We start from the raw sequence: 25,574 nt of genomic DNA, 5'->3' as shown, positions 1-25,574 counted from the left end.
TTTTGTGAGAGGCCAATTTTTAGCTGCTTAGGTTTAGGGCTGAAACGATTCCTTGAGTAACTCGATTACAAAAAATGATCGAGGCAAATTCCTCTGCCTCTAAGCCTCTTTTAATTTATTTTAAATCTCACGTCAGATTCTTTCACAATGATTTATTTATTTTTTTATGTGACAACGCGTTGGCAGAATGAGACAAACGCTGCGTCCGAAATCGCATACTGCAAGGAGTTAGCAGTGTTTTGATTTGAGGGCGCGGGCAAACGTAAAGAGAATGTTGTGGCGTGTGTCCATTGCAAGATAGAGCTGGCATACCACAACTAGGGCCCTATGATTTCCGCGATGCAGAAAACGTGGAGGGAATCGCGAAATCCAGTCAAAAAAAAAACAGAATTTACAGTTTAACGCGGAATGGCATGGAATTTGCCAATTTTTGAATGAATTAATCAAAAAATAGGTCATTGCACTTACATCAAATCACGATATGGACTAATATCTGTAAATGTTAAGCCGGAACAGTCTATTTAAATGTAAATCCTGCATGTTCTGTGTGTCTCTGTTAATGAATGGAGCAGAAGCGCGACTTCCTTTATCACACACACTGAAGCATTCGGAGTCTGATCCAAACCGTTTGGCGGAGGCGCGGAGAGCGCGCGAGTCATGACTAACACTTGACTTATTAGAGATTTAATTATCAAATGGCGGATTCGCAAATGATCGCTTTAGTACATTCGGCAGGCAATTATACAATAATGATATTAAATAGTGGGGCAAAATCGGCTGCCAGGCCACCGGGAATTGTCCCGGTTCTCCCGGTGTCCAGTCTGCGCCTGATTTCCACAGACACGCAGAATGTGCAAGTCATATATTGCATTTTTGGGGCTTAATATTCACAGACACTAGTCCATGTCATGTTTTGATTCAAGTGTACTGACCTACTTTTGATTTAGTCATCCAAAATGTGGCATATTCCGTCCACGTTAGGCATTCCGTTTTTATGACTGGATTCTACGAACCAGACTGTGTTTCCGCATCCTGGAAATTATTAGGGCGGTATGTCTCAGAATAGTCAGTGCAATTTGGGAAAGAAATCAGTTAAAACTGTATGTGGATCTGTGTAAACATTCAAATGTAATCCCCTTTGTAATCGTTAAAAATTTCATAAGTAACTGTAATTTAATTACTAATTTTTTCGTAGTAACTGTAACTAATTACAGTTACAATAATTTTGTAATTAAATTACGTAACGCCGTTACATGTAACTAGTTACTCCCCAACACTGCTCTCGCGGTAATTTCAGCGTCTGCTGTCTCACTTAATAAGGACTTGAACACATGAACAACATCTCCAGAACTGCTCTGACAGTCACTTCATGAGCATTTGACCATTTGATTTAAATAAAACTAGCGTCACATCACATACACAGAACTGTAAAGATACGTCAACCAATCAAAATAAAAGTCCGGTGTCCTGACATTTTATCCTACCCATCAGATTTACTGCGCATGCGCACATCAATATCGCGTCAATATAATTAAGCAAAAACAAATTTTATCCGAGTACTCGATTAATCATTGAAATTTTTGGTAGAATACTTGATTACTAAAATATTCTAAAGCCCTAACTTAAGTTGCTCCCCCGATTTTATTATTTTTTTTTAACCAAAGTCGTTGATGAAGAGAGGGTTCAGCGCGAATTTAGATTGAGTGTTCCGGAGTTGGACATAAGAAAAGCGAGCCTGATGAGGTTAAATTGAAGAATGGACATTAAAAACATGTATTGGCTTTTCCTTTCTTGGTCCACCTTTATTTAATGAAGTAAGCGATTGTTTTGCTATCAAGTATAGACGAATGTGAGATTGTGGGGTTTTTTTTTTTTTTGAGGTTCTTGCGGGAGTGAGACCTGCTGCGGCAGTGAGGAAAAAAACAGAAAAGGCTCCTGCGGGAGCAGACACTGCTGCGGCGGTGGGGAGATACAGAAAAGGCTCCTGCGGGAGCAGACACTGCTGCGGCAGTGGGGAGATACAGAAAAGGCTCTGCGTGAGCAGACACTGCTGCGGCGGTGGGGAGATACAGAAAAGGCTCCTGCGGGAGCAGACACTGCTGCGGCAGTGGGGAGATACAGAAAAGGCTCTGCGTGAGCAGACACTGCTGCGGCGGTGGGGAGATACAGAAAAGGCTCTGCGTGAGCAGACACTGCTGCGGCGGTGGGGAGATACAGAAAAGGCTCCTGCGGGAGCAGACACTGCTGCGGCAGTGGGGAGATACAGAAAAGGCTCTGCGTGAGCAGACACTGCTGCGGCGGTGGGGAGATACAGAAAAGGCTCTGCGTGAGCAGACACTGCTGCGGCGGTGGGGAGATACAGAAAAGGCTCCTGCGGGAGCAGACACTGCTGCGGCAGTGGGGAGATACAGAAAAGGCTCTGCGTGAGCAGACACTGCTGCGGCAGTGGGGAGATACAGAAAAGGCTCTGCGTGAGCAGACACTGCTGCGGCAAAGAGGAAATATGGAAAAAAGGCTCCTGCAGGGGCGGGCACTGCTGGGATGGCTGAAGTGAGGATCGACCGTTATAGATAGATAGGGGGATGTTAGGAGAGTCAGCTATGGTAGATAACAAGTTTGAGTGAATGGGGATGGGCTGGCATTAGAGGGGTTGGCTGAAGAGGATTCTGTGAACTTTTTTGATATATAATCGGTCTGACTACTAAAAGGTCTCGGTGCCCTCTGCCTTCTGACAAATCTGGAGCTGGAGGCCACTGAACAGAAAAATGCTTAGTAGCATGAGGGAGTGGAAGAGTTGAGGGCGCGTTTACAAATACACGTTTGCTTCAGCTGCTGTAGCTGTGGGTCGTGGGAAGGGGCTGGGGTGTGTGATGTCTTGAAGAACCTGTGTAGCCTGCACTGCTAGCGGAGGCAGCCTAATGCTAATGTCTGCTACGTGAGTTGGAGGACGCTGTAAAGAAAAAGGGGGTTAGAAGTAACAGGATGGAAATACTGGGATGTGCAGGCCCGTGTTGTGAAAGTAAAAGTAGCTTCGTACTTGCTTTGGCTGCTGTAGTTGTTGGCTGCGGGAAAGTAGAAAGGTTAGTAACATTTGATGAGGCAAGCTAAAAATGTCTGGGTAGCCTACTGTGCTGCCAGCTTAGCAATTTGTTACCTGACTTGACAATTGCTCAAACCTTGTCTGAATTAATACGTTCCTGTTGGAAAAGCATTGTTTCCTCTTGTTTTGGCCTGCAGTCCTTTTTAAACGGCCACCAGAGCAGATTAATTTGGGATGCTGTTTTCCCGTTGTAGTATGGACTGTGGAAACAGAGGCTTTTGAAATGTTCTAGCATGTTTAGTTTTGTAAAACATTGTACCAATAGACATGTCTATAGCAGTAACGTTAATTGCAGTAATGTGATATTCAAATTCAAGCGGTTTCTAAAGATATATACTTTTCATATTACAGTTCTAAAAAGACAACAGAAAATTTACTCACACTTGCTGTCCTGCGGTAAAACACGAGGGTAGTTGCGTTTTAGAAAGATTCTGAGTAATCATGCCAGTAAATGGTGAAATATGTCCCTAAATAAATTGATCCTGCCAGAATAATTGCATGAAACTTATGTCTGTATCATCTCAGTGAGGTTTAAACATGCACAGTAAAGCAAATGTAATGTCTTCAGACATTTCAGTGTGGATGACAACTCTGGAAAAATGCCTTTGCTTCGTGGTTAAAAGTGGCATCGTCATCCGACAGAGTTAAGTCATAACGTCGTTTAACAAACTTTAGCCGCGAAACCTGCATTTAGCGTCTTCATAATCGCATTCTATATATAAAGACTATTTAAATTGTTCAGATGAGCAAAGCACGAGGTTTTCTTGCATAATTAGCATTTTAATTGTTTGGTCAGACAGTTCATATATTGGTCTATATATTCACGTTCATAAATCAGGTATTAAACGTGGAATTATGTTTTGTACGCTGAATATGAAAACAAGCGTATGTGCACAGTACCTATAACTGCGCTTTGCATTTTGCAAGAATGACATGCTAAATGGCCAACTGACCACGTTTACTCTCATTAATTTTGTTTACGAACGAGATAAGATATGTACCAGTTCATGGCATTTACGAACGACATGTGTACCGGTTCAGTCCTTTCGTTCACGAATGAGAGCTCTAGATCTCGTTCAGACTCATATGAAACTCGCTCAGTATGGATGACAACTCCGGAAAACTCTTCATTAATGAGAGTAAACCGAAAATGGATTCTTTCGCCTAAAAGATTTGTTCAAAAAGAACGATTCTTTCACGAATGACACATCACTACAACGCACGGTCTTAGCCGCTAGTGGAGGCAGCATCGAACTACGCCACGGCCGGAAAAGCGAGAGAGGCTTGCTGCGGTGAGAACTGGGGCACGGCCCGGGGCTGGATGAATGCCTGCTGCTGGTGCAATCCAGCATTATAAGAGAGCCCGGTCTTGGGCGGGACAATCGTGTTGTCGAGTGAGGCGAGCTAGGGGATCTGCACTTCTTTTGGCCACAATGTGTGGCTTGGCGGGGTAGGAGTGATCATGGGTCCAGCAAAAAAACTTTGTTAATAAAACCACATATCTTGTCACATTACCACTAGTAAATAAACTGTTCACTTGCACTAAACCCTCTGCCTACGTCTTGGTTTGTGACAATATTAGGTACAAAATTAGTGCCAGAAAAAAGAGCACTTTAAGTACATTATGGAAGTGTACTGAAATAAAGTGTATTTTACTGCACTTTTTTCACCGGATAGCTGGTTGAAAGTGATAGAAAAAATCCCAGCCTTTTGCACTTTGGTACTGCAGCTCTCTCTCTCTGGGGTGTTTTTTTTATTTTTATTTTTTGCTTTTTTGACAGGGACAATGCATGGTAATTAACATTAGTATTAGTATGTAATTAACATTTATTTATAACACTTATAGTCCGAAAAATACGGTAATTGAAATTGTCTTAAAGGGATAGTTCACCCAAAAAGGAAAATTATGTCATTAATGACTCACCCTCATGTCGTTCCAAACCAGTAAGACCTCCGTTCATCTCCGGAACACAGTTTAAGATATTTTAGATTTAGTCCGAGAGCTCTCAGTCCCTCCATTGAAGCTGTGTGTACGGTCTACTGTCCATGTCCAGAAAGGTAATAAAAACATCATCAAAGTAGTCCATGTGACATCAGAGGGTCAGTTAGAATTTGTTGAAGCATCGAAAATAAATTTTGGTCCAAAAATAGCAAAAACTACTACTTTATTCAGCATTGTCTTCGTGAACAAATCACTTGATGTAACCGGATCTTCTTGAACCAGTTCACCAAATCAAACTGAATCGTTTGAAGCGGTGGGCGTCTCCAATAAGCATTAATCCACAAATTATAACTTTTTTAATGTGGCTGACACTCCCTCTGAGTTAAAATAAACCAATATCCCAGAGTAACTCATTTATTCAAACAGTACACGGACTGAACTGATGTGAAGAGAGAAATGAAGATGAACATCAAGCCAAGCCAGATAACAAACAAAAGACTGACTCGTTCTTGAGTCAAGATCTGGTTGCATCGGTTTTCGGATCACCAGTAGTGATGGGAAGTTCGGTTCTTTTCCGCGAACCAGTTCTTTCGGACAGTTCGATTTAATAAACCAGTTGAAGAAAACGGTTCACCGGTTATTTTGCGTTAGACGTAATGGCGTCATTGGCGATGATTGCCCTTGATTCAAGCCTTCAGTTTACCCTGGCTCATAACATTAGCACAGAATCAGTTCAGAATCAATCATTAAAAGAATCAGTTTGGTACAGGCGCTCTGTGTGTCAGTCTGTTTCACACTGAATCACACATGCGCAGTATCATCAGCTCCTCAGTCTCTCGTGAAGTAACAAGGAAGTGAAAAAAACTGTAATTCATCAACTGGCCGCTTGAGGCTGGCTGCAAAAGGTCAATCTCATAAACTCCCCATGTTAAAATGACCAAATTTACAGCATAAAAAAACATGTTCACAGCCTGGTGCAAAAAATTATTTTGGTCTCTATAGCTAATTTTGTCCTTCATGACAACTGTGAGGGGGGTGAATTTTTTTATGACACCTCCGTTTAAGTTATATTAAGACTTAAAGTTCTGCATAATTAAGATGCTGTAACCACTGTCGAGCTAGGTGGGCGTGGCTTCAGCAACCAGCTACTACCTTTTAGCCCATTTTCGATTGTCCGTTAGAGTCGTGTGGTGACGCCCTGCCAAGATGGCACCAAGAATCCATAATTCTTTGTAGATTATTTTAAACTATAAATTCCATTTATTATGGGAGTACTTTGTAACACTAATGAGCGTATGGTATTCAGCCATCTGTTCCATATTAATGAATCCTTACTATCTAACACATTCCTGCCTCAAAGACCAGAACTTGAGTAAACGAGGACCTTCGTTTTACAAGAACTCCAACATAACTCACCATTCGGGTGCCGCGATGTTGGTAACAGCCCATGGCATGGTGACATTTATTACACCTTAGAGAGAGTCTCCAGAGATCCTCTCGCGTGAGCCTCAAAGGAAAAACGAAACACCTGAAACATTCCACAACACACACACACAAACGTTTCTTTACACTCATCATGTAAGTCATTACTAAGATGTGTTTGATCGGTTTGTGCTTTGCATAACTGGTCAGCCCTGTTATGCGATGGTTATGATTTTCTGATTTGTAACTTGGAAATGTTTCTCCTAATTAATGTTCTCAAATCATGATTTTGTAACCCTACTTCTGACCAGGTCATAAAACTTTATGACCCAACTGGGAGAAACAGAAAAAGCCCAGCTCGCTAGGAATTCTTGTAAGGAAAAAGGAAAGTAAATGTATTGTAAATGTATTAAACTGTATTACCTTTTTGGGCTTAGATATCTTCCCATATCAAATCGGAGTAGCTGCAATTTTATTGTGTGTTAATTCTGCATATGAATGTAACTTTATGTCTCTGCGACCTTTACCTGCCATTCTTGGTATCTATTTAACCGTCTTGTTTTGACTGAACCACTCATACATAGGAAATTACAGTAAAATGTATTATTCTGGAATTAACATTTTGCTGGAATATAACTGCTGAATTCTGACAACACCATAACTTACTCGAGTGGGTGTCTCTTCAGAGACAAAGGAATTTTTTCCCCCCTCAGATCGCGGACGTTCATTGGTTTTTCGCACAAACAGAGGCGTGAACCAAGTCGCTCCATAAAGAAGACTGACACAGAAAGTTCTTAGGAGCACTTCGTCTGAGAGAACTTCTGGTTTGATGGCTCCTTAGGGAGCTCTCATCTCCATTTTTCTTTTCTTTACTAAGTTTTATTCTCATATTCGGCTCTCCCCACGAGGGAGATGAACTCTTAATCATTTCTTTGGTAACTTCATGTTCGGTGAACCTTTGAAACTTTGCGCAGGTCTGCACGCCCCGGAAGACACGAGAGAACACGCCCAGCTCCAAAAGAATGGCACACGCACACTTGTCTTGCGCAGTCACCAAGAGAACTACATGCAAGTATTATTTTCTATAGAGATTTAAATGCTGCTTAAGGTTGTCTATTCCCTTTTTCAAGGTGATCTGATTCCTTGTTGTCTTTCAAAAGGTTACCGTCTGTGATTTTGCCATACTGGGCAATCTTTCACTTTCTCTCGCTCACCGTTCCATTCTTTCTCTCTCTCATCTGTAATCCGTTTTGTCTTGTATTGTTTTACTGTTTGTATTTTACTCTGTGTGAATCGTAGTTCGATGTATTATTGGTTAAATTATTAAAATCCAATATATATTCCTGATTGCTTCTGTCTAAAATGCTCACATCACGAAGTCAATAAAATGTTTGATCTTAGCTACAAATCTTATTTGTTACTTTTCAGTAACCTAAATTTCATAAGGATAGGAGAATGGTTTCATGGCCAGAAATTTTTTTCCCTGGAATTATAAGAAGTGATAACTTTATTGAAAGTTGATAAGTTAATCTTACAGCCGTTTGCTGGACAAACCACTGTTTGATTTGCATTAATTCCCAGTAAAAGATATCACGGTAATTGACATGAAGAATGTAATATTGACATATTAATGAGTAAATTACAGTGTCTTGTAATGAGTTATTGATATATACAATTGACCTATTTTTCATCTTCAATAATTTTAATGTAACTGTCATATGAGATATACATATTAATCATATTCCTGATTAATTATTAAAATTCCCTATATATCATTTGAGCTGACTTTAATTACACACTAACTAACCAACTTTGTATTACTAATTTCACTAATGAATATCTACAATCTAATATTTTCTAGTTGTGCATTCAATTACTTAGATTTGGTATATATATTTATGAGTTCTTGAGAGAAAAAATCTGTTCTGCTTAAAGTAAAATCTATCTTGTCTTTTCTTGTCAAATAAAATTGTATGGTGTCTTTACAACAAATAAATACATTAAGCATACAATAAATACTATATTAAACTATAAAAATAAAGAACTTTAAAAATCGTCTTACGAACAGCAACTACATTTAATAATATAATAAACGACATACTTGATTAATCCTGTAATACTGGCCTCTTAACAAAAAATCAGATAATCTGAAAAAGACTGAAAGATTGACTGGCCGCTTAACAGGTAATTTTCTTCACCTCGGAAAGCTTTGGTGGATTCCTGCTTGTCCCATAGATGTTCTGCTTGAGCAAGAGCAGATCGGTTTCTTCGCTGGATAAGCGTTTAGCTTTTCCGCCAACAAATTCCGCTATGTAAATAGTGCTATGTAAATAGCTATCCGCCATGACGCGAGCACATCTCACTCTTAAAGGTAATGGGAGATGACACTCTGTTTGGTTTATTGAACATTACGCCCATTACTTATTAAGAGAATAGGGACAACCCATTCCAAAAATGCACCCTGGAGCACGGACCGTTTTTCTGTCGTTAAAATAGCAAAAGTGGATTTGGACATGCCCTGAGTGCACCTCCGCCGTGGGCTTTTACACTTTGCATTTAGATTGTTAAAATAGGGCCCAAAGCCTGTATTAGACAAGAATGGGACAACATTCCTATTCCTAAACTTGAGCAACTTGTCTCCTCAGTCCCCAGACGTTTGCAAACTGTTGTAAAAAGAAGACGGGATGCCACACAGTGTTAAACATGGCCTTGTCCCAACTTTTTTGAGATGTGTTGATGCCATGAACTTTAAAATCAACTTATTTTTCCCTTAAAATGATACATTTTCTCAGTTTAAACATTTGATATGTCATCTATGTTGTATTCTGAATAAAATGTGGAAATTTTAAAATTCCACATCATTGCATTCTGTTTTTATTCACAATTTGTACAGTGTCCCAACTTTTTTGTAGTTTGATGTCTTTTCCCTTCATATAAACTAACATAACATTTTAGAGAGTTAGTAGATCTACTTATCTACTTATTTGTATTTTTTGTATTTTTATATTCTTTTTTATGTGTTTTATGTTCTGTCGTTGTCATTCTGTTGTACTGCGGAGCTTCTGTCACGAAAACTAATTCCTCGTATGTGTAAACATACCTGGCAATAAAGCTCATTCTGATACTGATTGTCTTGGGTCCAGTACTGCTCAACATGACAAATATCTGAGCAGCAGTCCTTTATGTTCCTGGGAGTTTGTAGACAATAGTCTGCTTCTCAAATGTAAGGTTGCATCCTAGTAAGGCTGTGTCTGTCCAAGTCCAGTCCTTCTGAGGCTTCTAGGCTATAGTCCTGCTCAGTATTAAATGCTACAATGAGATATCTAGTAAATGCACATGGCTTTGCTAGGTCAAATGTTTTCCTCACCATGGTCAAGCACAAAAATAGTATTAAAATGTCTGCGTGTGTGTGGTGGTGGGGTCTATTATAAATCTTTATATCAACTGACTTTCTATTAAAGCAGTACAGACAATTACAAATGTTTGTGGTGTCCCAGTGGCATTATGTTATTAATTTACAACATAACATGCCATTATCGATCTTGTTTTTTGTTGTTGCTTGAATTACATAGTGACAAGTATTCACAAAATATCAGACTATATTAACACAGCTATGATTTGGATGCAAGTAGGTAATTACAGCTGATACAGCTTTCATGTCCTTATTGAACATCCCATTAAATATGTAAGTGAACTTACCTTGTTGTTGCTTGGACAGTTTACAACTTTTTTGTTTTGTTTTGTAATTTTCAAGACTTTAAGATGTTGTGTTGTGTTGTTTAAAAATCATATTTTTCTTACATTTAGTAATACCGGAAGTTTTAGCAGCTGCTGAAGGTGCTGTCGGAACTCCGCCGGGCTGGGCTGACCGCCAACTCCCGTAGGTGTCACCTGGCCCTCACCGAAGCCAAGTACTTCGGCTACCAAGTGGACTGTGGACTCATTCGACCCCAGGAGAAGAAGGTGGCGGCGATCCTCTACGCGCCGCGGCCCACCCAACTTCTCCTCCTTAGCCTCTCCCCTGACAGACCTGACCAGGAAGGGGCAACCAGAGAAGGTCCCGTGGAACCCGGAAACGGAGATCACGTTCCAGCGGGTGAAGGCCGCCCTCACCTCCGAGCCCTTGCTCAGAGCCCCCGACCTCAATCGCCCCATCCTGTTGCAAACGGATGCATCCGATACCGGGTTGGGAGCCTTGACGGTGAGGAACACCCGGTGATCTATATCAGCTGAAAGCTGACCTCAGCAGAGCGACGGTATGCGACCGTCGAGAAGGAGGCACTGGCCGTCAAGTGGACAGTTCTGGAGCTCCGCTATTACCTCCTAGGCCACCAGTTCACCCTGATTATGGACCACGGCCCTCTGCAGTGGATGGCCCAGGCACACCTGCACCTGCTTGTTATGGGCTGAGCGGTCACACCTGCAGCCCATCAAAGACGGGCTTTATAAGCTGCACCAACGAACAGAGAGGTGAGAAATGTCTCCAAAGACTTGGCTAATGTTTCTCTGTTGTTCCCCTTCAGACAGCAGCGTGTGACCGCCAGCCCTCGACAGACACGGACAACACGGACCCACACAGCACTGCTCACCGAGAGAGAGAGAGAAAGACAGAGAAAGGCCGAGCACCGGAAACCCTTCACGTTTGCGATTTTTCCCCTCACGTTGGTCAATAAAATCCACCCTTCGGGGAACTCACCTTGATCCTCGCATCATGTACTTCTTCACCCCGTCACAGTATTTATTATTGTATTTCTTTAATTCTATATTTCTTTGTCCGTAGGGTAATGAGAAGGCGTGTCTTCGACTAGTGGTAGAACAACAACATAATAACGCATGCGTTTGTTCAGCGATAATCGATCACATATCGACACTACCCCTTTATAATCCTGTTGTTACTGGAGAAAAAGGATAATAAATCAGTACCATTGTTTCTGTATTGAAATGTGTCAATTTTCAATAAAATTTACCCAACTGGTAGTCCAGTGGCTGGGTTACACAAAAAACTACCAAACACTGAGAAATGAACCCAGTAAAATGACCCAACAGGCTTAACCTTAGACAAAATAACCCAACATTTGTTGGAGTGTACTGTATATTGTAGAGTTGCTTTTCAATGATTGTATCGTGAAAAGCATTATACAAATAAAGTGTAATTGGATTGAATTTAAAAACTCTCTAAACTTCTGTCAACATACATGTACTGTAATTTATCTACCAGATGATCAGCTGACTTTCTCATACCACATTGCTAAAACTGCAGATTTGCTTTATTCAACATCAAGAAGATCAAGCCCTTTCTTTCGGAACATGCTGCACAACTCCTTGTTCAAGCTCTTGTTCTGTCCAGGCTGGACTATTGCAATGCCCTCTTGGCAGGTCTTCCAGCCAATTCTATCAAACCTTTACAATTAATCCAGAATGCGGCAGCAAGATTAATTTTTAATGAGCCGAAAAGAATACATGTCACACCTCTGTTTATCAATTTGCACTGGCTTCCAGTAGCTGCTCGCATATAAATTCAAGACATTGATGTTTGCCTGCAAAACTACCACTGGATCATTACTGGACTTTTAAATTCTCTCCTGGTGGAATGACCTCCCCAACTCAATCCGAGCAGCTGAGTCCTTAGCCATCTTCAAGAATCAGCTTAAAACACATCTCTTCCATCTTTATTTGACCCTCTAACTTTAACACTCATTATTCTAATTCTATTCTTTAAAAAAACGAACTAGCTTTATAATCTTTTTGCATTCTATCCATTTTCTTTTAATTTATTATACAATTATAAAAAAGACCTCTAATACTAGCTTGCTCTTTTCTTTTTCTATTCTATCGGTTTTCTTTTTATCATATAATTTAAAAGCCCATGCTATGTGTTCTGCATTTAAGCTAACTGAGACTTGTTATAGCAATTATATATCATTGCTCTTTTGTTTCTTTTTGTCTCTTGATTGCTTCTATTGTCCTCATTTCTAAGTCGCTTCAGGTAAAAACGTCTGCTAAATGACTAAATGTAGGTGTAAATGTAATTTGTGATATAATTTGCTTTTAGTACTATTTTAATGCTTACTATTTTAGGATTATTTTATTTATTATAAGCTTCTTGAATTTATTGTTTGTGTCTAACAATGGAAAGATGACAATGCCTGTTTATTATTTGAAGGTTTAATAAAGCGGAAGATACTTTTATTTTGGTCTGGTGTTGTGACGTCATAAGGATGCGCTGCGTCTGTGTGATTCGGCTGAAGAAAGGTGAGAAAGGTTTTGTTCAATTCTTTAAAGTGTTTAAATCAATACAACACCTTTACGGTCAGTAGAAAGCACGCGAGTCTCATCACTTTTGCTGCGTCCCAATTTGCATAATATCCGTTCTAAATATCATTATGCCAAAGATTCTCGGATGGTCTACTACTTGAGATTAAAATTCGAAGTGCAGATCGAGAACTACAAACACGTATAAAAGCGTTCAAAAACTACCAAAATGGCGGATATGCGAGACCAACGGACAACAGAGAAAGGGGTATGAATGATAAATAATGTCTAACCTGATTAAAAAAATTTATGTAATGCTATGCGCGTTATATTTCAGCTGCAGCAACATTGTGAACATTTATAGTAATGTGTTTGGTAATAATAAATGCATGCAAACTTATGAAGAGAGCCATGAAAGACCCTGATAGATCATCTTAGCTCTTCATTTCTCTCCAATACGGTAGGAGATTAAATTAAACCACATGTGGATTTTGTTAACTGTGACAATGACTGACAGTGCTGTTTAATTAGTGAATTATACTCACCTCTGCTTATAAAAGTGTCTAATGACTAGTAAATCTTGCACTTTCAGTAAAATAGTTTTGCTGCACTGTCAGTGATTTTACATGATTATGTGATAAAACCACACAGCATGTCCAGATGTCAGACAAACACATATACTTCAGACTATACTAAAATAAAATATTCTTTTTAATTTTCCTTTCTAAATTAGCCCCACACTTATGTACAGTAAGTACAGTTTTTGTTACCTGAACCTCTTTCACCTAATATATTTACTTGAAGTAATTTATCTTATTTCAGGTTTATTTGACAGGGATGATGCACATCAATAATACATAAATGTCCCAGAATTAGCCAGAAGTCTATTTTGCATCTGCAGTTAGGGTTCGGTATCGTTTAAATTTGAATGATTCCGAGTCCGACTCCGATTCCTTGTTTCGAATCCGGTTCCCAACGATTCTCGATTCCGATTCTTTTAAGAGGCAGGGTCAAAAAAAGTTTAAGATATTTTAAATGAGCTTAGCTAACCAACTGTCTTTCTGAAGAAAATAGTCTGACCTTCTCCATCAATTTGAATTCTATGAACTTTTTACTTTTTATTAACTTTACTATGAATTTCTCACTGGGCTGTTTTCAACTACAATATAAATATCAAATCTATGAACTTGAATATTATATAAATATTATTAATTATGAATATATTTTCACAGGGGTACACTTTCCTCAAGAGAGCTTTATTTTTGAAAACCTCACTAACATTTACACATGACAGTGTATGATACTGCAGGTACTTAAACATTACCTTGCTCCCACTGATGGGCTAACCTTGTGCAGAATAGAAAATAAACTATTAGAGACAACTTTTAAAACTCATTCCAGATTAGCAGCAGGTACACGCAGCGCGTCAAATACAGGACACACATTTACTTGCACTCCATTACATCGGAGGTGCTTTATCATGTTTGACGTGCACCCTCCTATGCACGAAACAAACTTGCTGCAAATGTTGCATTTTGCCGAGATTTCGTTTTGTTTCGAAAAGTGAAGCCACACTTTGGACCGCCGACGCACGCTGTCCATGTTCGATCGCTCGTTATACCAAAACTTCCGGTGGACGCTTCTTCATTGGTGTTCAGCGGTTTCTTCTTCCGGTTGGCGCCGGGCGGACTGTGAATCGAAACTTTTTTTTCCTCTTTCTTTTAAGCTTTAGGAATCGAAACTAGGAATCAAAATTAAAACTTTTGAACGATACCGGGAAAATCGCAAAGCTAGTCCCGGTTTCACTCGATTCTCGATACCCAACCCTATCTGCAGTCCCTGGAGTAATAGTAAAATATCACTCTAAAACTACAAAACAATAAATGCATACATGCTCCAAAATATGAATACAATTGACACTATCCCTGAACAAAAATGACATCCGCTTAACAATTTATACTTTTTGATTCAAGAATGATTTTTGGCAAATTCAGAACGATTTGATTCTGCATTCTTTAAGTGGATTCACAGGATTATTTAAATGCTTAGTCAGTGAGCAAATTACACCGCAGCATTAGTGCAGTAAATAAACAAAAAAAAATCACTTTTGTCCATTGTTAGATGTGGTTTACATTGTTAAAGGGATAGTTCACCCAAATAGCAAAATTATGTCATTAATAACTCACCCTCATGTCGTTCCAAACCCGTAAGACCTCCGTTTATCTTTGGAACACAGTTTAAGATATTTTAGATTTAGTCCGAGAGCTCTCAGTCCCTCCATTGAAGCTGTGTGTACGGTATACTGTCCATGTCCAGAAAGGTAAGAAAAACATCATCAAAGTAGTCCATGTGACATCAGAGGCAGATGCTGAAATTACTGCAAGCGTCATGTGCTTCAGTCTTTGTAGTAAACAAACCTGCACGTTTCTGCCATTCATTCATTCACAGAGACGCACAGAACATGCAGGATTCAGATTTCAGTCCCTCCAGAAAAACGCAGATTTTTTTTGTGATTGTTGCGGGCAAAAATCCTTGGTTTTGCAGCAGGTTTTCTTAAAAAATGCGATGGAATATACTGGAGATTCTTGCAACTTTATGCGATGAAATTGCGTGCACTTGCAAAAATGGCGGTTTGAAGAAAAAGATAAAAAAAGGTGACCCCCCCCCCCCCCAACACCCTGTTCTCACTAGGCTACTACCTTACTGTAAAGAGTCATTTCTTATGACTTCCTATGATAAGCAAGCATACTAAATCACATAATATTTAAGTTCTCATTCTGTTTTATTTCAGACCTTAATTAACACATCGCTCAAACTTACAAAACATTGAGTCAAACAAGTTCTCTAGCTTTACAAAAGGAATATTCAACAACTTCTGTAAAAATTTATAAAATATTTAAAAAAAAAAATGCTGTTTTACAGGAATTGCAAAGTGCAATCTCTTACTGCAATGTCAATTATTTTACATACTACTAATATACTTACAACTGTAAGGTTTTGGTACTATTCTGTAACAAAAAAGTGCAATCTTACAACTGTAGAGGTGCATCAACCTCTGAATGAAACTACAACAGCCACTGTGAAAATGAAAACTAACTGCGTAGCCTCTAACACTGGCCATTAGCCATCCTCATCTTCATCCCTCTCTCAAAATAATTTGCCCCTACTGTCATGTAACACACCAGGTAACTGCTTCGCGCGGTCTTTTGCACTTATTTTTGTTGGCAAAAGAGTATGATTTGCGTGCTTCACCCTGGTTTCACCGCGGGGTTCGCAGATGATGTTCACGTCGCGTAATTACTTCACTTCATAAGGTTCCCATTGGGAAATAATGGCGATTTACTTGTGTGAAGTAAATGCAACATTTTTCAACTTTCTGCTAAGATATATGTGACTTTTTTGCAACGAAAATACATGGATTATGAAATCATGCTACCCCGCATATTTTGCTTCCTGAAATCGGCAATTTATGCGGCGAAAGTGCGGCGCATTTGAAAAAATGTGACCACTGCATAAATATGCGGCCTTTGGCTGATTATGCATTAAATCAGGCGATCGCATAATCGCGTTTTTCTGGAGGGACTGATATTTCAACCAACTTTGGCGGCTTAACATTTACAGATACTGGTCCATATGGAGATTTGATTTGATTAATTTATGCTAATGTTAAAATTATGTGACTGTCCATATTAAAATGTAGTTTTCATTTTCATGACTGGATTTTGAGATTGAGTCCGCGTTTTCTGCTTCACGTAAATCATAGTGCTGTATGCGTCAAAAACCGGGTTGACCGGGTACTCTGTACCACCGGTACTTAAAGAAACCTGGTACCGTCACATTTTCATTTTTTTAGTGCCGACTTGGTACCGAAGTACCGTGTCTTTTGACAACACTACTATCAAAGAAACATGGGCTTCCATACCACCTCAGCAGTGCCATAAACTGATCATCTCCATGCCACGCCAAATTGAAGTAATTAAAGCAAAAAAGCCCCTACCAAATATTGAGAGTACATGTACAGTAAATTAACATACTTTCCAGAAGGATAACAATTCACTAAAAAAAATTTTTTTAATTGGTTTTATGAAGTATTCTAATTTGTTGAGAATGAATTGGTGGGTTTTTGTTAAATGTGATTCAAAATCATCACAATTAAAAGAACCAAAAACTTAAACTATTTCATACAGAAGTTTCACAATTTGAGTTGAATTACTGAAATAAATGAACTTTTCAACGATATTCAATAATTTACTGAGATGAACCTGTTTGTTCAAAAAATCACTTTGAATGAAGATTTTGATAACTTTGCCATAGTATTCTTGATTTGTACCATTTTGTTTTATTTGTTTCTTTATTAGAATTTTAAGGATAACAAATATTGCGATCTCTGATTTTAGTTCTTGACAACCAAAAAATAGTGCTTGAAAGTCCTGGAATTTCATTTTGCAGTTTCTGTACGAATCCTGATATCAAACATAAAACTTTTATGAATAGAACAAATAAGACCGATGTACCTGTGTTGTAACACATACATGAAGCTTTTTTGGATTTTCCCCTTACTTTAAACAAATGCTTTTGGATCATTTTTTTAAAGAACAAAAATATAGTCCATAGACTTTATATACATAAAATAGTACAATGACAAATTCACCTATATTAATCTTTGAATTTTTAATAACAAAATGAATAAGAATATGTTTTTACCCTCATTCAACACTCATATGGATGTCCCCTTAGGTAACCTTAAAACAATCATAGTTTGTGGTTTATTATCTTATTAATTAAAAACACATCAGCCATAAAATATTAGAATGGCAAATTTGCATAGGCTATAATAAACACCTAACTATTATTAACAAAATTAATATGATGGATATAGCCTTGTGTTGTAACCCAAATAAATAAGGTCTAAAGAGGCTCATATTTAGACTCATATTAAAGAAATGAAAGTTTTATTATCAAACGTAGCGGTTTTGGATCCGCCATATGTCAGTTTTCTCTCATCATTCTGATGAGACGTGAACCCCAACACCCCCCCCCCCCCCACTTAAAATATGTTCCAGCATTATTAACAGTATATATCACAAATATTATGTAGTTAATAGGGAATAGGAAGAACTTCACACTTGCTTATATAAAAAAGAACATCTGTGTTATTGATAACTTGAGGAATCTGTGATGCATCTCTTACAGATCTATGTGACACTGTTATAAAGATGGCATTTATTAAAGTGGAGAGTGAAGACATGACGATTGAAGAAACATTCAGAGTCAAACATGAAGATACTGAGGAACAAACAAAGATGGATTTTATTAAAGAGGAGAGTGAAGACATGAAGATTGAAGAAACATTCATAGTCAAACAAGAAGATCCTGAGGAACAATCAGGTTGGTTTTTATTTTTCAAAGCTGAACTCACTCATTTGATCCGTATTAAAATGCCCAACTCTACAGAACGGAATTATTTTTGCAGAATGTCTTACGAGTTTTGTAATGAAAAATGTCTTACTTGACATGGAGCAGGTTGCATCGTGTTAGGGTAGCCACCTTCAGTGAGGCAAAATAATCAGTGAGGAACTCATAACTCAAACAATAAGAAAACATGTAAATTTGCAACAGAATGCTTTAATATATTGATATTATTATTATTATTATTATTTTATTTTTTTTAGTTCTGCAAAAATTATATGGATGGGATTATTTTTTATTTTGTTTTTTTATTTTTATTAATTAGCTTAAGTTAGGTCTACATGATTAAATAATTATTTGTCCCATTTTAATCCAAGTAATTTAGCATTTGTTTTTACTTTTTAAAATGTTAAGTTGGATATGACATGATTATATATATTTTTTTTCACAGCTAAACACTGCACGTCGGAAATCCGGCACGGTGCCGGAGAACTTTAAGCCCTGTAACTATAAATCATTAATAACTCCATTAATACACAAATCAATAGCTGTACATTCATCTTCTATGTATTGTTTATTTTTAATATTAATGCTATTTAAGACAATAGGAGTTTAGCACCCTCCCTAACCATTATAATGTGACAAATTTACATGAGTAAACGTATCAACTCGTCGGAGTTGGTACGTACCTCTCCCATCTCAGTAAGTATGGTGGCACAAAATAAATAAAGATTTTCGGTAGCACTTTATTTTACAGTCCTGTTCCTTATGTACATACTATGTACTTATTATAGTAATTACAATATAAATACACTGTAAGTACACTATAAGTACATGTTAGTACACGTACTGTAAAATAAAGTGCAACCAGATTTACTATGTGAATAAAAAAATTATAACTATAATGTATGGCGGAAAAGCACTTCGCAGCACTTAGACCTCGGCACAGTAATATCACTCCTGATGATAATTTGTATCACCATACTTAATCTTGTAACTACTCTTGTAACCATCTTTTGCAACATTGTTTAATCACGCTGTAAAGTGAAACATCACCAGTCATTAGTTACAGCCCTTGATTTGTTAAGATATTTCTCAATACAATTGCATAATTTAACTTTTTGTAATTAAGACAAATATTTTGTCATTAAAACAAAAAACCACCAAACAAGTTGTTCTGCCTCCTTAACCTGATCCTCCGTGAGAGCAAACAAGGGGGACACAATCACAATTATCGACTTTGGCCTCCCCACTCTCTCGCTGATGATCAGTAACAGCTGATGAATTAAACTTTTCCCAAAACTTGTCGGGAGTAGGACCATAACATCACATCCATTCAAAATGTGAAATAAACACAATGGGCTTCAGTTGGCAAATTTACATTTACATTTAATCATTTAGCAGACTCTTTTATCCAAAGCGACATACAAATGAGAACAATAGAAACAATCAGATCAACTAGAGAACAACAACAGTATACAAGTGTCATGACAAGTCTCAGTTAGTCTAGTACAGAACGCATAGCCAGGTTTTTTTTTTTTTAAGAATATAAAAGACAAGAAAAGAGCTATTATTAGTTGGTTAAGTGCTGGCAAAAAAGATGAGTCTTTAGACGTTTTTTGAAAATGAGTAAAGACTCAGCTGTTCAAATTGAGATTGGGAGGTCATTCCACCAGCTGGGCACAGTCCAGGAAAAGGTCCGTGAGTGTGATTTTGAACTTCTTTGGGATGGCACCACAAGGCGTCGTGAGTTTAGGTATGTTGGTGCCGTGCCAGTGGTCATCTTGTAGGCAAGCATCAGTACCTTGAATTTGATGTGAGCGGCTACTGGTAGCCAGTGTAATCTGATGAGGAGAGGAGTAACATGAGCTTTTTTTGGCTGATTGAAGACAATCCTCACTGCTTCATTCTGGATCAGTTGCAGAGGCTTGATAGTACATGCAGGAAGGCCCGCCAGGTAAGCATTACAATAGTCCAGTCTGGAGAGAACAAGAGCTTGGATAAGATGTTTGGTGGCTTGCTCTGACAGGAAGGGTCTAATCTTCCTATGTTGTATAAGGCAAATCTGCATGACCGGGTCATTGTAGCAATCTGGTATGTAAAGCTTTACTGATGATCCATCACAACTCCTCTATGTTTCTGGCTGTCCTGGAAGGAGTTATGGTTGATGAACCCAGCTGTATAGAGAAGTTGTGAGGAAACGATGGCTTAACCGGAACCACCATCAGTTCTGTCTTAGTAAGGTTGAGCCGAAGGTGATAGTCATTCATCCAGTTAGAAATGTCACTCAGACAAGCTGAAATGCGAACAACTACCGTCGGGTCATCTGGTTGGAATAAGAAGTAGAGTTGAGTGTCATCGGCGTAGCAGTGATAAGAAAGTCCAAGTACTGAGCCTTGAGGAAACCCAGTAGCAAGTTGTCGTGACTTTGAAACATCACCCCTCCAAGACGCTGAAGGATCTATCAGAGAGGTAGGACTTAAACCACAGGAGTGCGGTTCCAGAGATGCTCATCTTTCTGAGGGTGGACAGGAGAATCTGATGATTAACAGATCCAGAGTGAAGAAAAGAGTTGATAATGTGAGTAAGTAAGGGGTTTAACTGAAGAAGAGAATGCTGGAAGGAGATGAGCGGGGATCGGATCAAGTGGACAAGTAGTAGGATGATTGGAAAGGATAAGTTTGGAAACGTCCATCTCTGAGAGTGGAGAGGAGTAGAAGAGAGAGTGTGCATTGGTTGTTGTGAAGTTATCCTCAGTCTGCGGTTGGTCACTGATGGTTTATGTCTTATTTGCGAAGAAAACTGCAAGGTCGTCAGCTGTAAGAGTCGATGGAGGAGGAGGTGGAGGCGGATAGAGAAGAGAAAAGCAAGAGGTTAGAGTTGAGCAAAGTGTTAGTAGCACTGTTCGTGTCCAGAGCTGAAAACTTAAGGAGTGAAGGAAGTGAGGATGAAACCACAGAAGATAGGTGAGATGGAGTGAGCGTAGGTTCCATCGAAAGGTGAACTGCATTGGAGTGTGTGCCGCTTCAGGAGTAAGTGCTAGGTTAGCAGTAATGAGGAAGTGGTCTGAGGTGTGCAGTGGAGCAACTGAAGAGTTGTCTACAGAGCAACAGCGCGTGTAGATGAGGTCCAGTTGGTTGCCTGATATGTGAGTCGCTGTAGTAGACACTCGCTTGAGATCAAATAAGGTGAACAGAGTGTTGAAGACAGCAGCCTGGGGTTTATCTAGGTGGATGTTGAAGTCACCAAGCAGTACCAGAGGAGTACCATCTCCAACTCCTCCAAGATGTTTCCCAGTTTACCTGGGGGATGATAAATGACCACAAAGTGGATTTTAACAGGGTGGGTTACAGTAATGGCATGTGATTCAAATTAACCATTACCTGTAGGTGATGGCTGAAGATCAAATTTCAATTCTTTTGATATAAGGAGACCAGTACCTCCACCCCTCCCAGTCATATGAGGAGTGTGGGAACAGGTGAAATTAGTGGAGAGGGCTGCAGGGGTGGCAGTGTCTTCAGGTTTGATCCAAGTCTCAGTCAGTGCCATGAGGTTGAGATCGGAATGAGTAGCAATAGAAGAAATGAAGTCTGCTTTGTTAACAAGCAGACTTCCAGAGACCAACTGGAATAGAGAGCGTAGTAGTAGAGGTCAGAGGGACAGGCCGTAGATATGTCGGATAGGCCTTTCTATGACGTACATTGCGTGCTCTCCGAGTGTTAGTAGTGATATTAGAGATCTGAAAGCACATGTGACCTAAAGTATTTGAGAACAAGCTATACAAAAAGTAAAGAAAGGGGAGAAAAGCAATACTCAGGTGCCCTGTTGGTATCTTTGTTCGGTGGAGTCGCGCAGGTAGAGTCAATGATCTTTACACTCGTCAGTCTTCACACGAGGAGGATTCACATAAGGGCTGCCGCTTTTATATTTGCCTGATTACCTGTGATTGAAGTCAGCTGGCCATGCCTCACTATTTAGCAGACCGAAACAGTCCGGCGAATGTAGTCTGTGACAACGAGGCAAAACACTTTCAAACTGCTGTCCTTATCAAATGGCAGGAATATTCTCCACAAAAGAGCGAATAGCATCCCGTATCTCCATATCGACAGTCGTTTTCGATTTCCCTAACCTAAACTTCAATCTTAGCGTCTACGTCACTGCTCTCAGCCTGCCCTCTGTTTGTTGATTGGTCGGCTGATTTAGGGCCGGAGGAAAACTGGGAGATGGTTTGCTATCTCAGACTGAGTACAGGAGTTAACTGAAATTGAGCGGAAGTAAGAAGTCTGACATAGTCAAGCTACTTTTTGAGCACAAAAGAAAAAAAAGTTTTTATTCAATAATTTGTTTCTTCCACATCACCATAGGGGCATTTTGGAGAGTATCCACTGAACGTAAATTGCGTATGCTGTTTTGTGTCATGCAGATACGTTGTTTTCATTAAACTCTGTGTAAACGATGTAATCCGCGTATCCGTATGGCGCTCAAAGTATTCTCATAGCTTTGTGAAATTATGGTTGAACACCTGATGTCACATGGATTATTTTACCGATGTCCTTGCTACATTTCTGGAGCTTTATTATGTAAGGACCCTTGCTGTCTACGGGAAGGTTTGAAACAACATGAGGGTGAGTAATTAATGACAAAACTTTGGTGAACAACTATGGAAAACAAAATTTATACTGGCTCCATTAAAGGTCCTCTGAAGTGCCTTTGTAATTTTGTAAACAAGCAGATGTAATTACAACTGATACAGGAGAGAGTGGGACATATTGAGCAGATCTGCCCCCTTTTTAAAGTAGCAAATAGCATTTTGGTTATGTCGGCTTGGGCCAGAGACGTTGAGCTCGGTAAGTCCACATTTGACAGTCACAGTTTAATAGATTAACCTTAGATCCAATATGAAACTCTTAGTAAAACAAAATAGTGGTAATAATCATGCTGAGGCTGTGCAGTTGTAAAAGTTTTTAATAAATGCAGACTAGCGCATATGATCTGCTCCGTGTGATCGTGCCAAAGTCCAGATCAGACTGTGAGCGCTGCTGTAGTTCATGTGAAATGACATGAAACCAGACCTCATTTGCACCAATCGAAATACAAGGGATTCACTGTACAGGAAATCAGAAGCGATTCCTGGATTTTAATTTTAGGGGGGGCTCTGCCCCCAATGAGGGTATAAAGTATATATATTATTATTTTATTAAATTAATTGAGCCGTTTTGGTGGAAGAGATGAACAGCAAGCTTCGAATGCTTATATCTTCTCAATGTGAATTTTGTCACTGTTTTGGTGCACACTGCCTTACAGAAAACCTTAGGACTAAGATATTGATGCTAACAGCCAAAAGACTTTCATTTTGATTTCATGGTGATTTTAAACATAACATTGTATAAACAAAACATCAGTTAAACTACAAAGCTGTCACAGAAGCATGCATAATAACAAACTAAATTTACCATGAGTGATATTTATTTCTATAGTAATCTTCATGTATGATAAATGTGTGTGAAAAAGTAGTTTCTTTATGACCATCAGGATTACTTGTAATAAGGATGTAAATGCAAAACTCAAATGGTTAGTTCACTCAAAAATGAAAATTAGCCCATAAATTACTCACCTTGAAGTCTTCCTAGGTGTATTTTATACGCATTCAGTCATTGTCTTTGATCTTTCGAGCTGTTTGATGCCACTCAGCAGGTGTTGCACTGTTCGGTTCATGAGAACTTTAATAAAAAGCGCATACATTAAAAATGGGGGTAAAATGTAGAAATGTAAAAATGTAGCAAATCAATGTGTTTTTGCGAGAAAAATATCCATATTCAAAATTTAATAATCACTTTAATTGAGCTTGCGTGTAAGCAGTGTAAGCAGTTCTGGGGGAATGACGTAAGATATCGGTGTTGAGCATGCACCGGTGAGTCTCGTGAAACCAATGTTTGTTAAAAGGAGCAAAGGAAGCAAAGTTTCCTTACTTTAGCAAAGGAAAACCAGTCTTCTCTTGGCTTTCTTCTTTTTACAAATCCTTATTTTGTACTTCTAATTAGTGACCGCTGTGTTGTTTTGATCTACACGCTGCGTTTCTACGTGCGTCAATTCTGAGTGGCTTTGTTCATAACTGTGAGCGCAAGCTAGATTAAACTGATTATTACATTTATATTATGGATCATTTTCTTACAAAAATGCATTGATTTGCTACAGGAGGCCTTTGTTTACTCACCAGAGCTGTGTGAGACACTTTTTTTTTTTTTTTTTTTTAATGGATTAACTTTTTATTAAACTTCTCAAGGACTGGTGCGGTGCAACACCCACTGAGGGGCATCAAACAGCTTGAAGGATCAAAGACCATTTTTAAAATAACTCCAACGGAATTTGCATCATGACTTCAGGGTGAGTAATTTATGGTTATGGTTTTTGGATAAACTAACCCTTTAAAATGTTAATCGGTAATCTTTGCTCTTTTTTTATCATCAATGGGAAGAAATTTTGAGATCACATTTAACACCTTTAATAGCTCAGTGTGTATAAGATCTACATGTTGTTGTTTTTTTATGTTTGTTCTTTGTGCCATTAAAAATGGTGTTTATCTGGATTTGTCTTTTTTGCATTAGACCTGATGACACTGAAAGAGGAGAGTCGTGAAATCAGTGTTCAGCATGAGAAATATGATTTCCTGAATGAAGAAAAATCATTTAGTTGCTCACATACTGAAAAGCCTTCACGAAAAAGAGCTCAAAAGACAGCAAATAGAAGGCATTTCACCTGCCAACAGTGTGGGAAAAGTTTCACAAGAAAAGCACATCTTCATGTCCACACGAGAGTTCACACTGGAGAGAAACCTTTCACCTGTCAACAATGTGGAAAGAGTTTCATGAAATATGAAAACCATAAAAAACACACAAGAATTCATACAGGAGAGAGGCCTTACACATGCTCTCAATGTGCAAAAAGTTTTTCATTTAAACAACACCTCAATGACCACATGAGAATCCATACTGGAGAGAAACCTTTCACCTGCGAACAATGTGGAAAGAGTTTCACTAAAAAAGGAAACCTTAAATACCACATGAGTGTTCACACTGGAGAGAAACCTTTCACATGTTCTCAATGTGGGAACAGCTTCACCAAAAAAGGAACTCTTACAGCCCACACAAGAATTCATACAGGAAATAAACCTTTCACATGTTCTCTATGTGGGAAACGATTTAATCATAATCAACATCTCAAGGACCACATAAGAGTTCACACTGGAGAGAAACCTTTCACCTGCCAACAGTGTGGGAAGGATTTTACTCAAAAAGGAAACCTTACGAAACATATGAAGATTCACACTGGAAAGAACCCATTTACATGTGATAAGAGTTTTGAATATAAAGTAGCACTTTAACATGTACAATCACACCGGTGTGATTATTGTTCAGTGTGTCGTGATTAACTGCTAAATTCAAAGTTCCA

General features: G+C 38.8%; 2 protein-coding genes across 2 annotated transcripts in view; both read left to right on the top strand.

Annotated features, from left to right (window-relative positions):
- Positions 1-25,574, top strand: part of LOC132106088 (gastrula zinc finger protein xFG20-1-like) — a 257,526-nt gene that overhangs the window by 137,611 nt on the left and 94,341 nt on the right. The gene's annotated exons all lie outside the window — the stretch shown is intronic.
- Positions 12,784-25,560, top strand: LOC132106111 (gastrula zinc finger protein XlCGF8.2DB-like). The gene is made up of 3 exons (XM_059511748.1): positions 12,784-12,984; positions 17,910-18,104; positions 24,731-25,560. The coding sequence occupies exons 2-3, from the start codon at positions 17,933-17,935 to the stop codon at positions 25,504-25,506; spliced, it is 948 nt and encodes a 315-aa protein (XP_059367731.1). The 5' UTR covers positions 12,784-12,984; positions 17,910-17,932; the 3' UTR covers positions 25,507-25,560.

The sequence above is a fragment of the Carassius carassius genome, chromosome 26 (genome assembly GCF_963082965.1).
Source record: "Carassius carassius chromosome 26, fCarCar2.1, whole genome shotgun sequence".
NCBI classification, from domain to species: domain Eukaryota; kingdom Metazoa; phylum Chordata; class Actinopteri; order Cypriniformes; family Cyprinidae; genus Carassius; species Carassius carassius.
The sequence above is the reverse complement of the archived record's forward strand: the minus strand, read 5'-3'. Positions and strand labels throughout refer to the sequence as shown.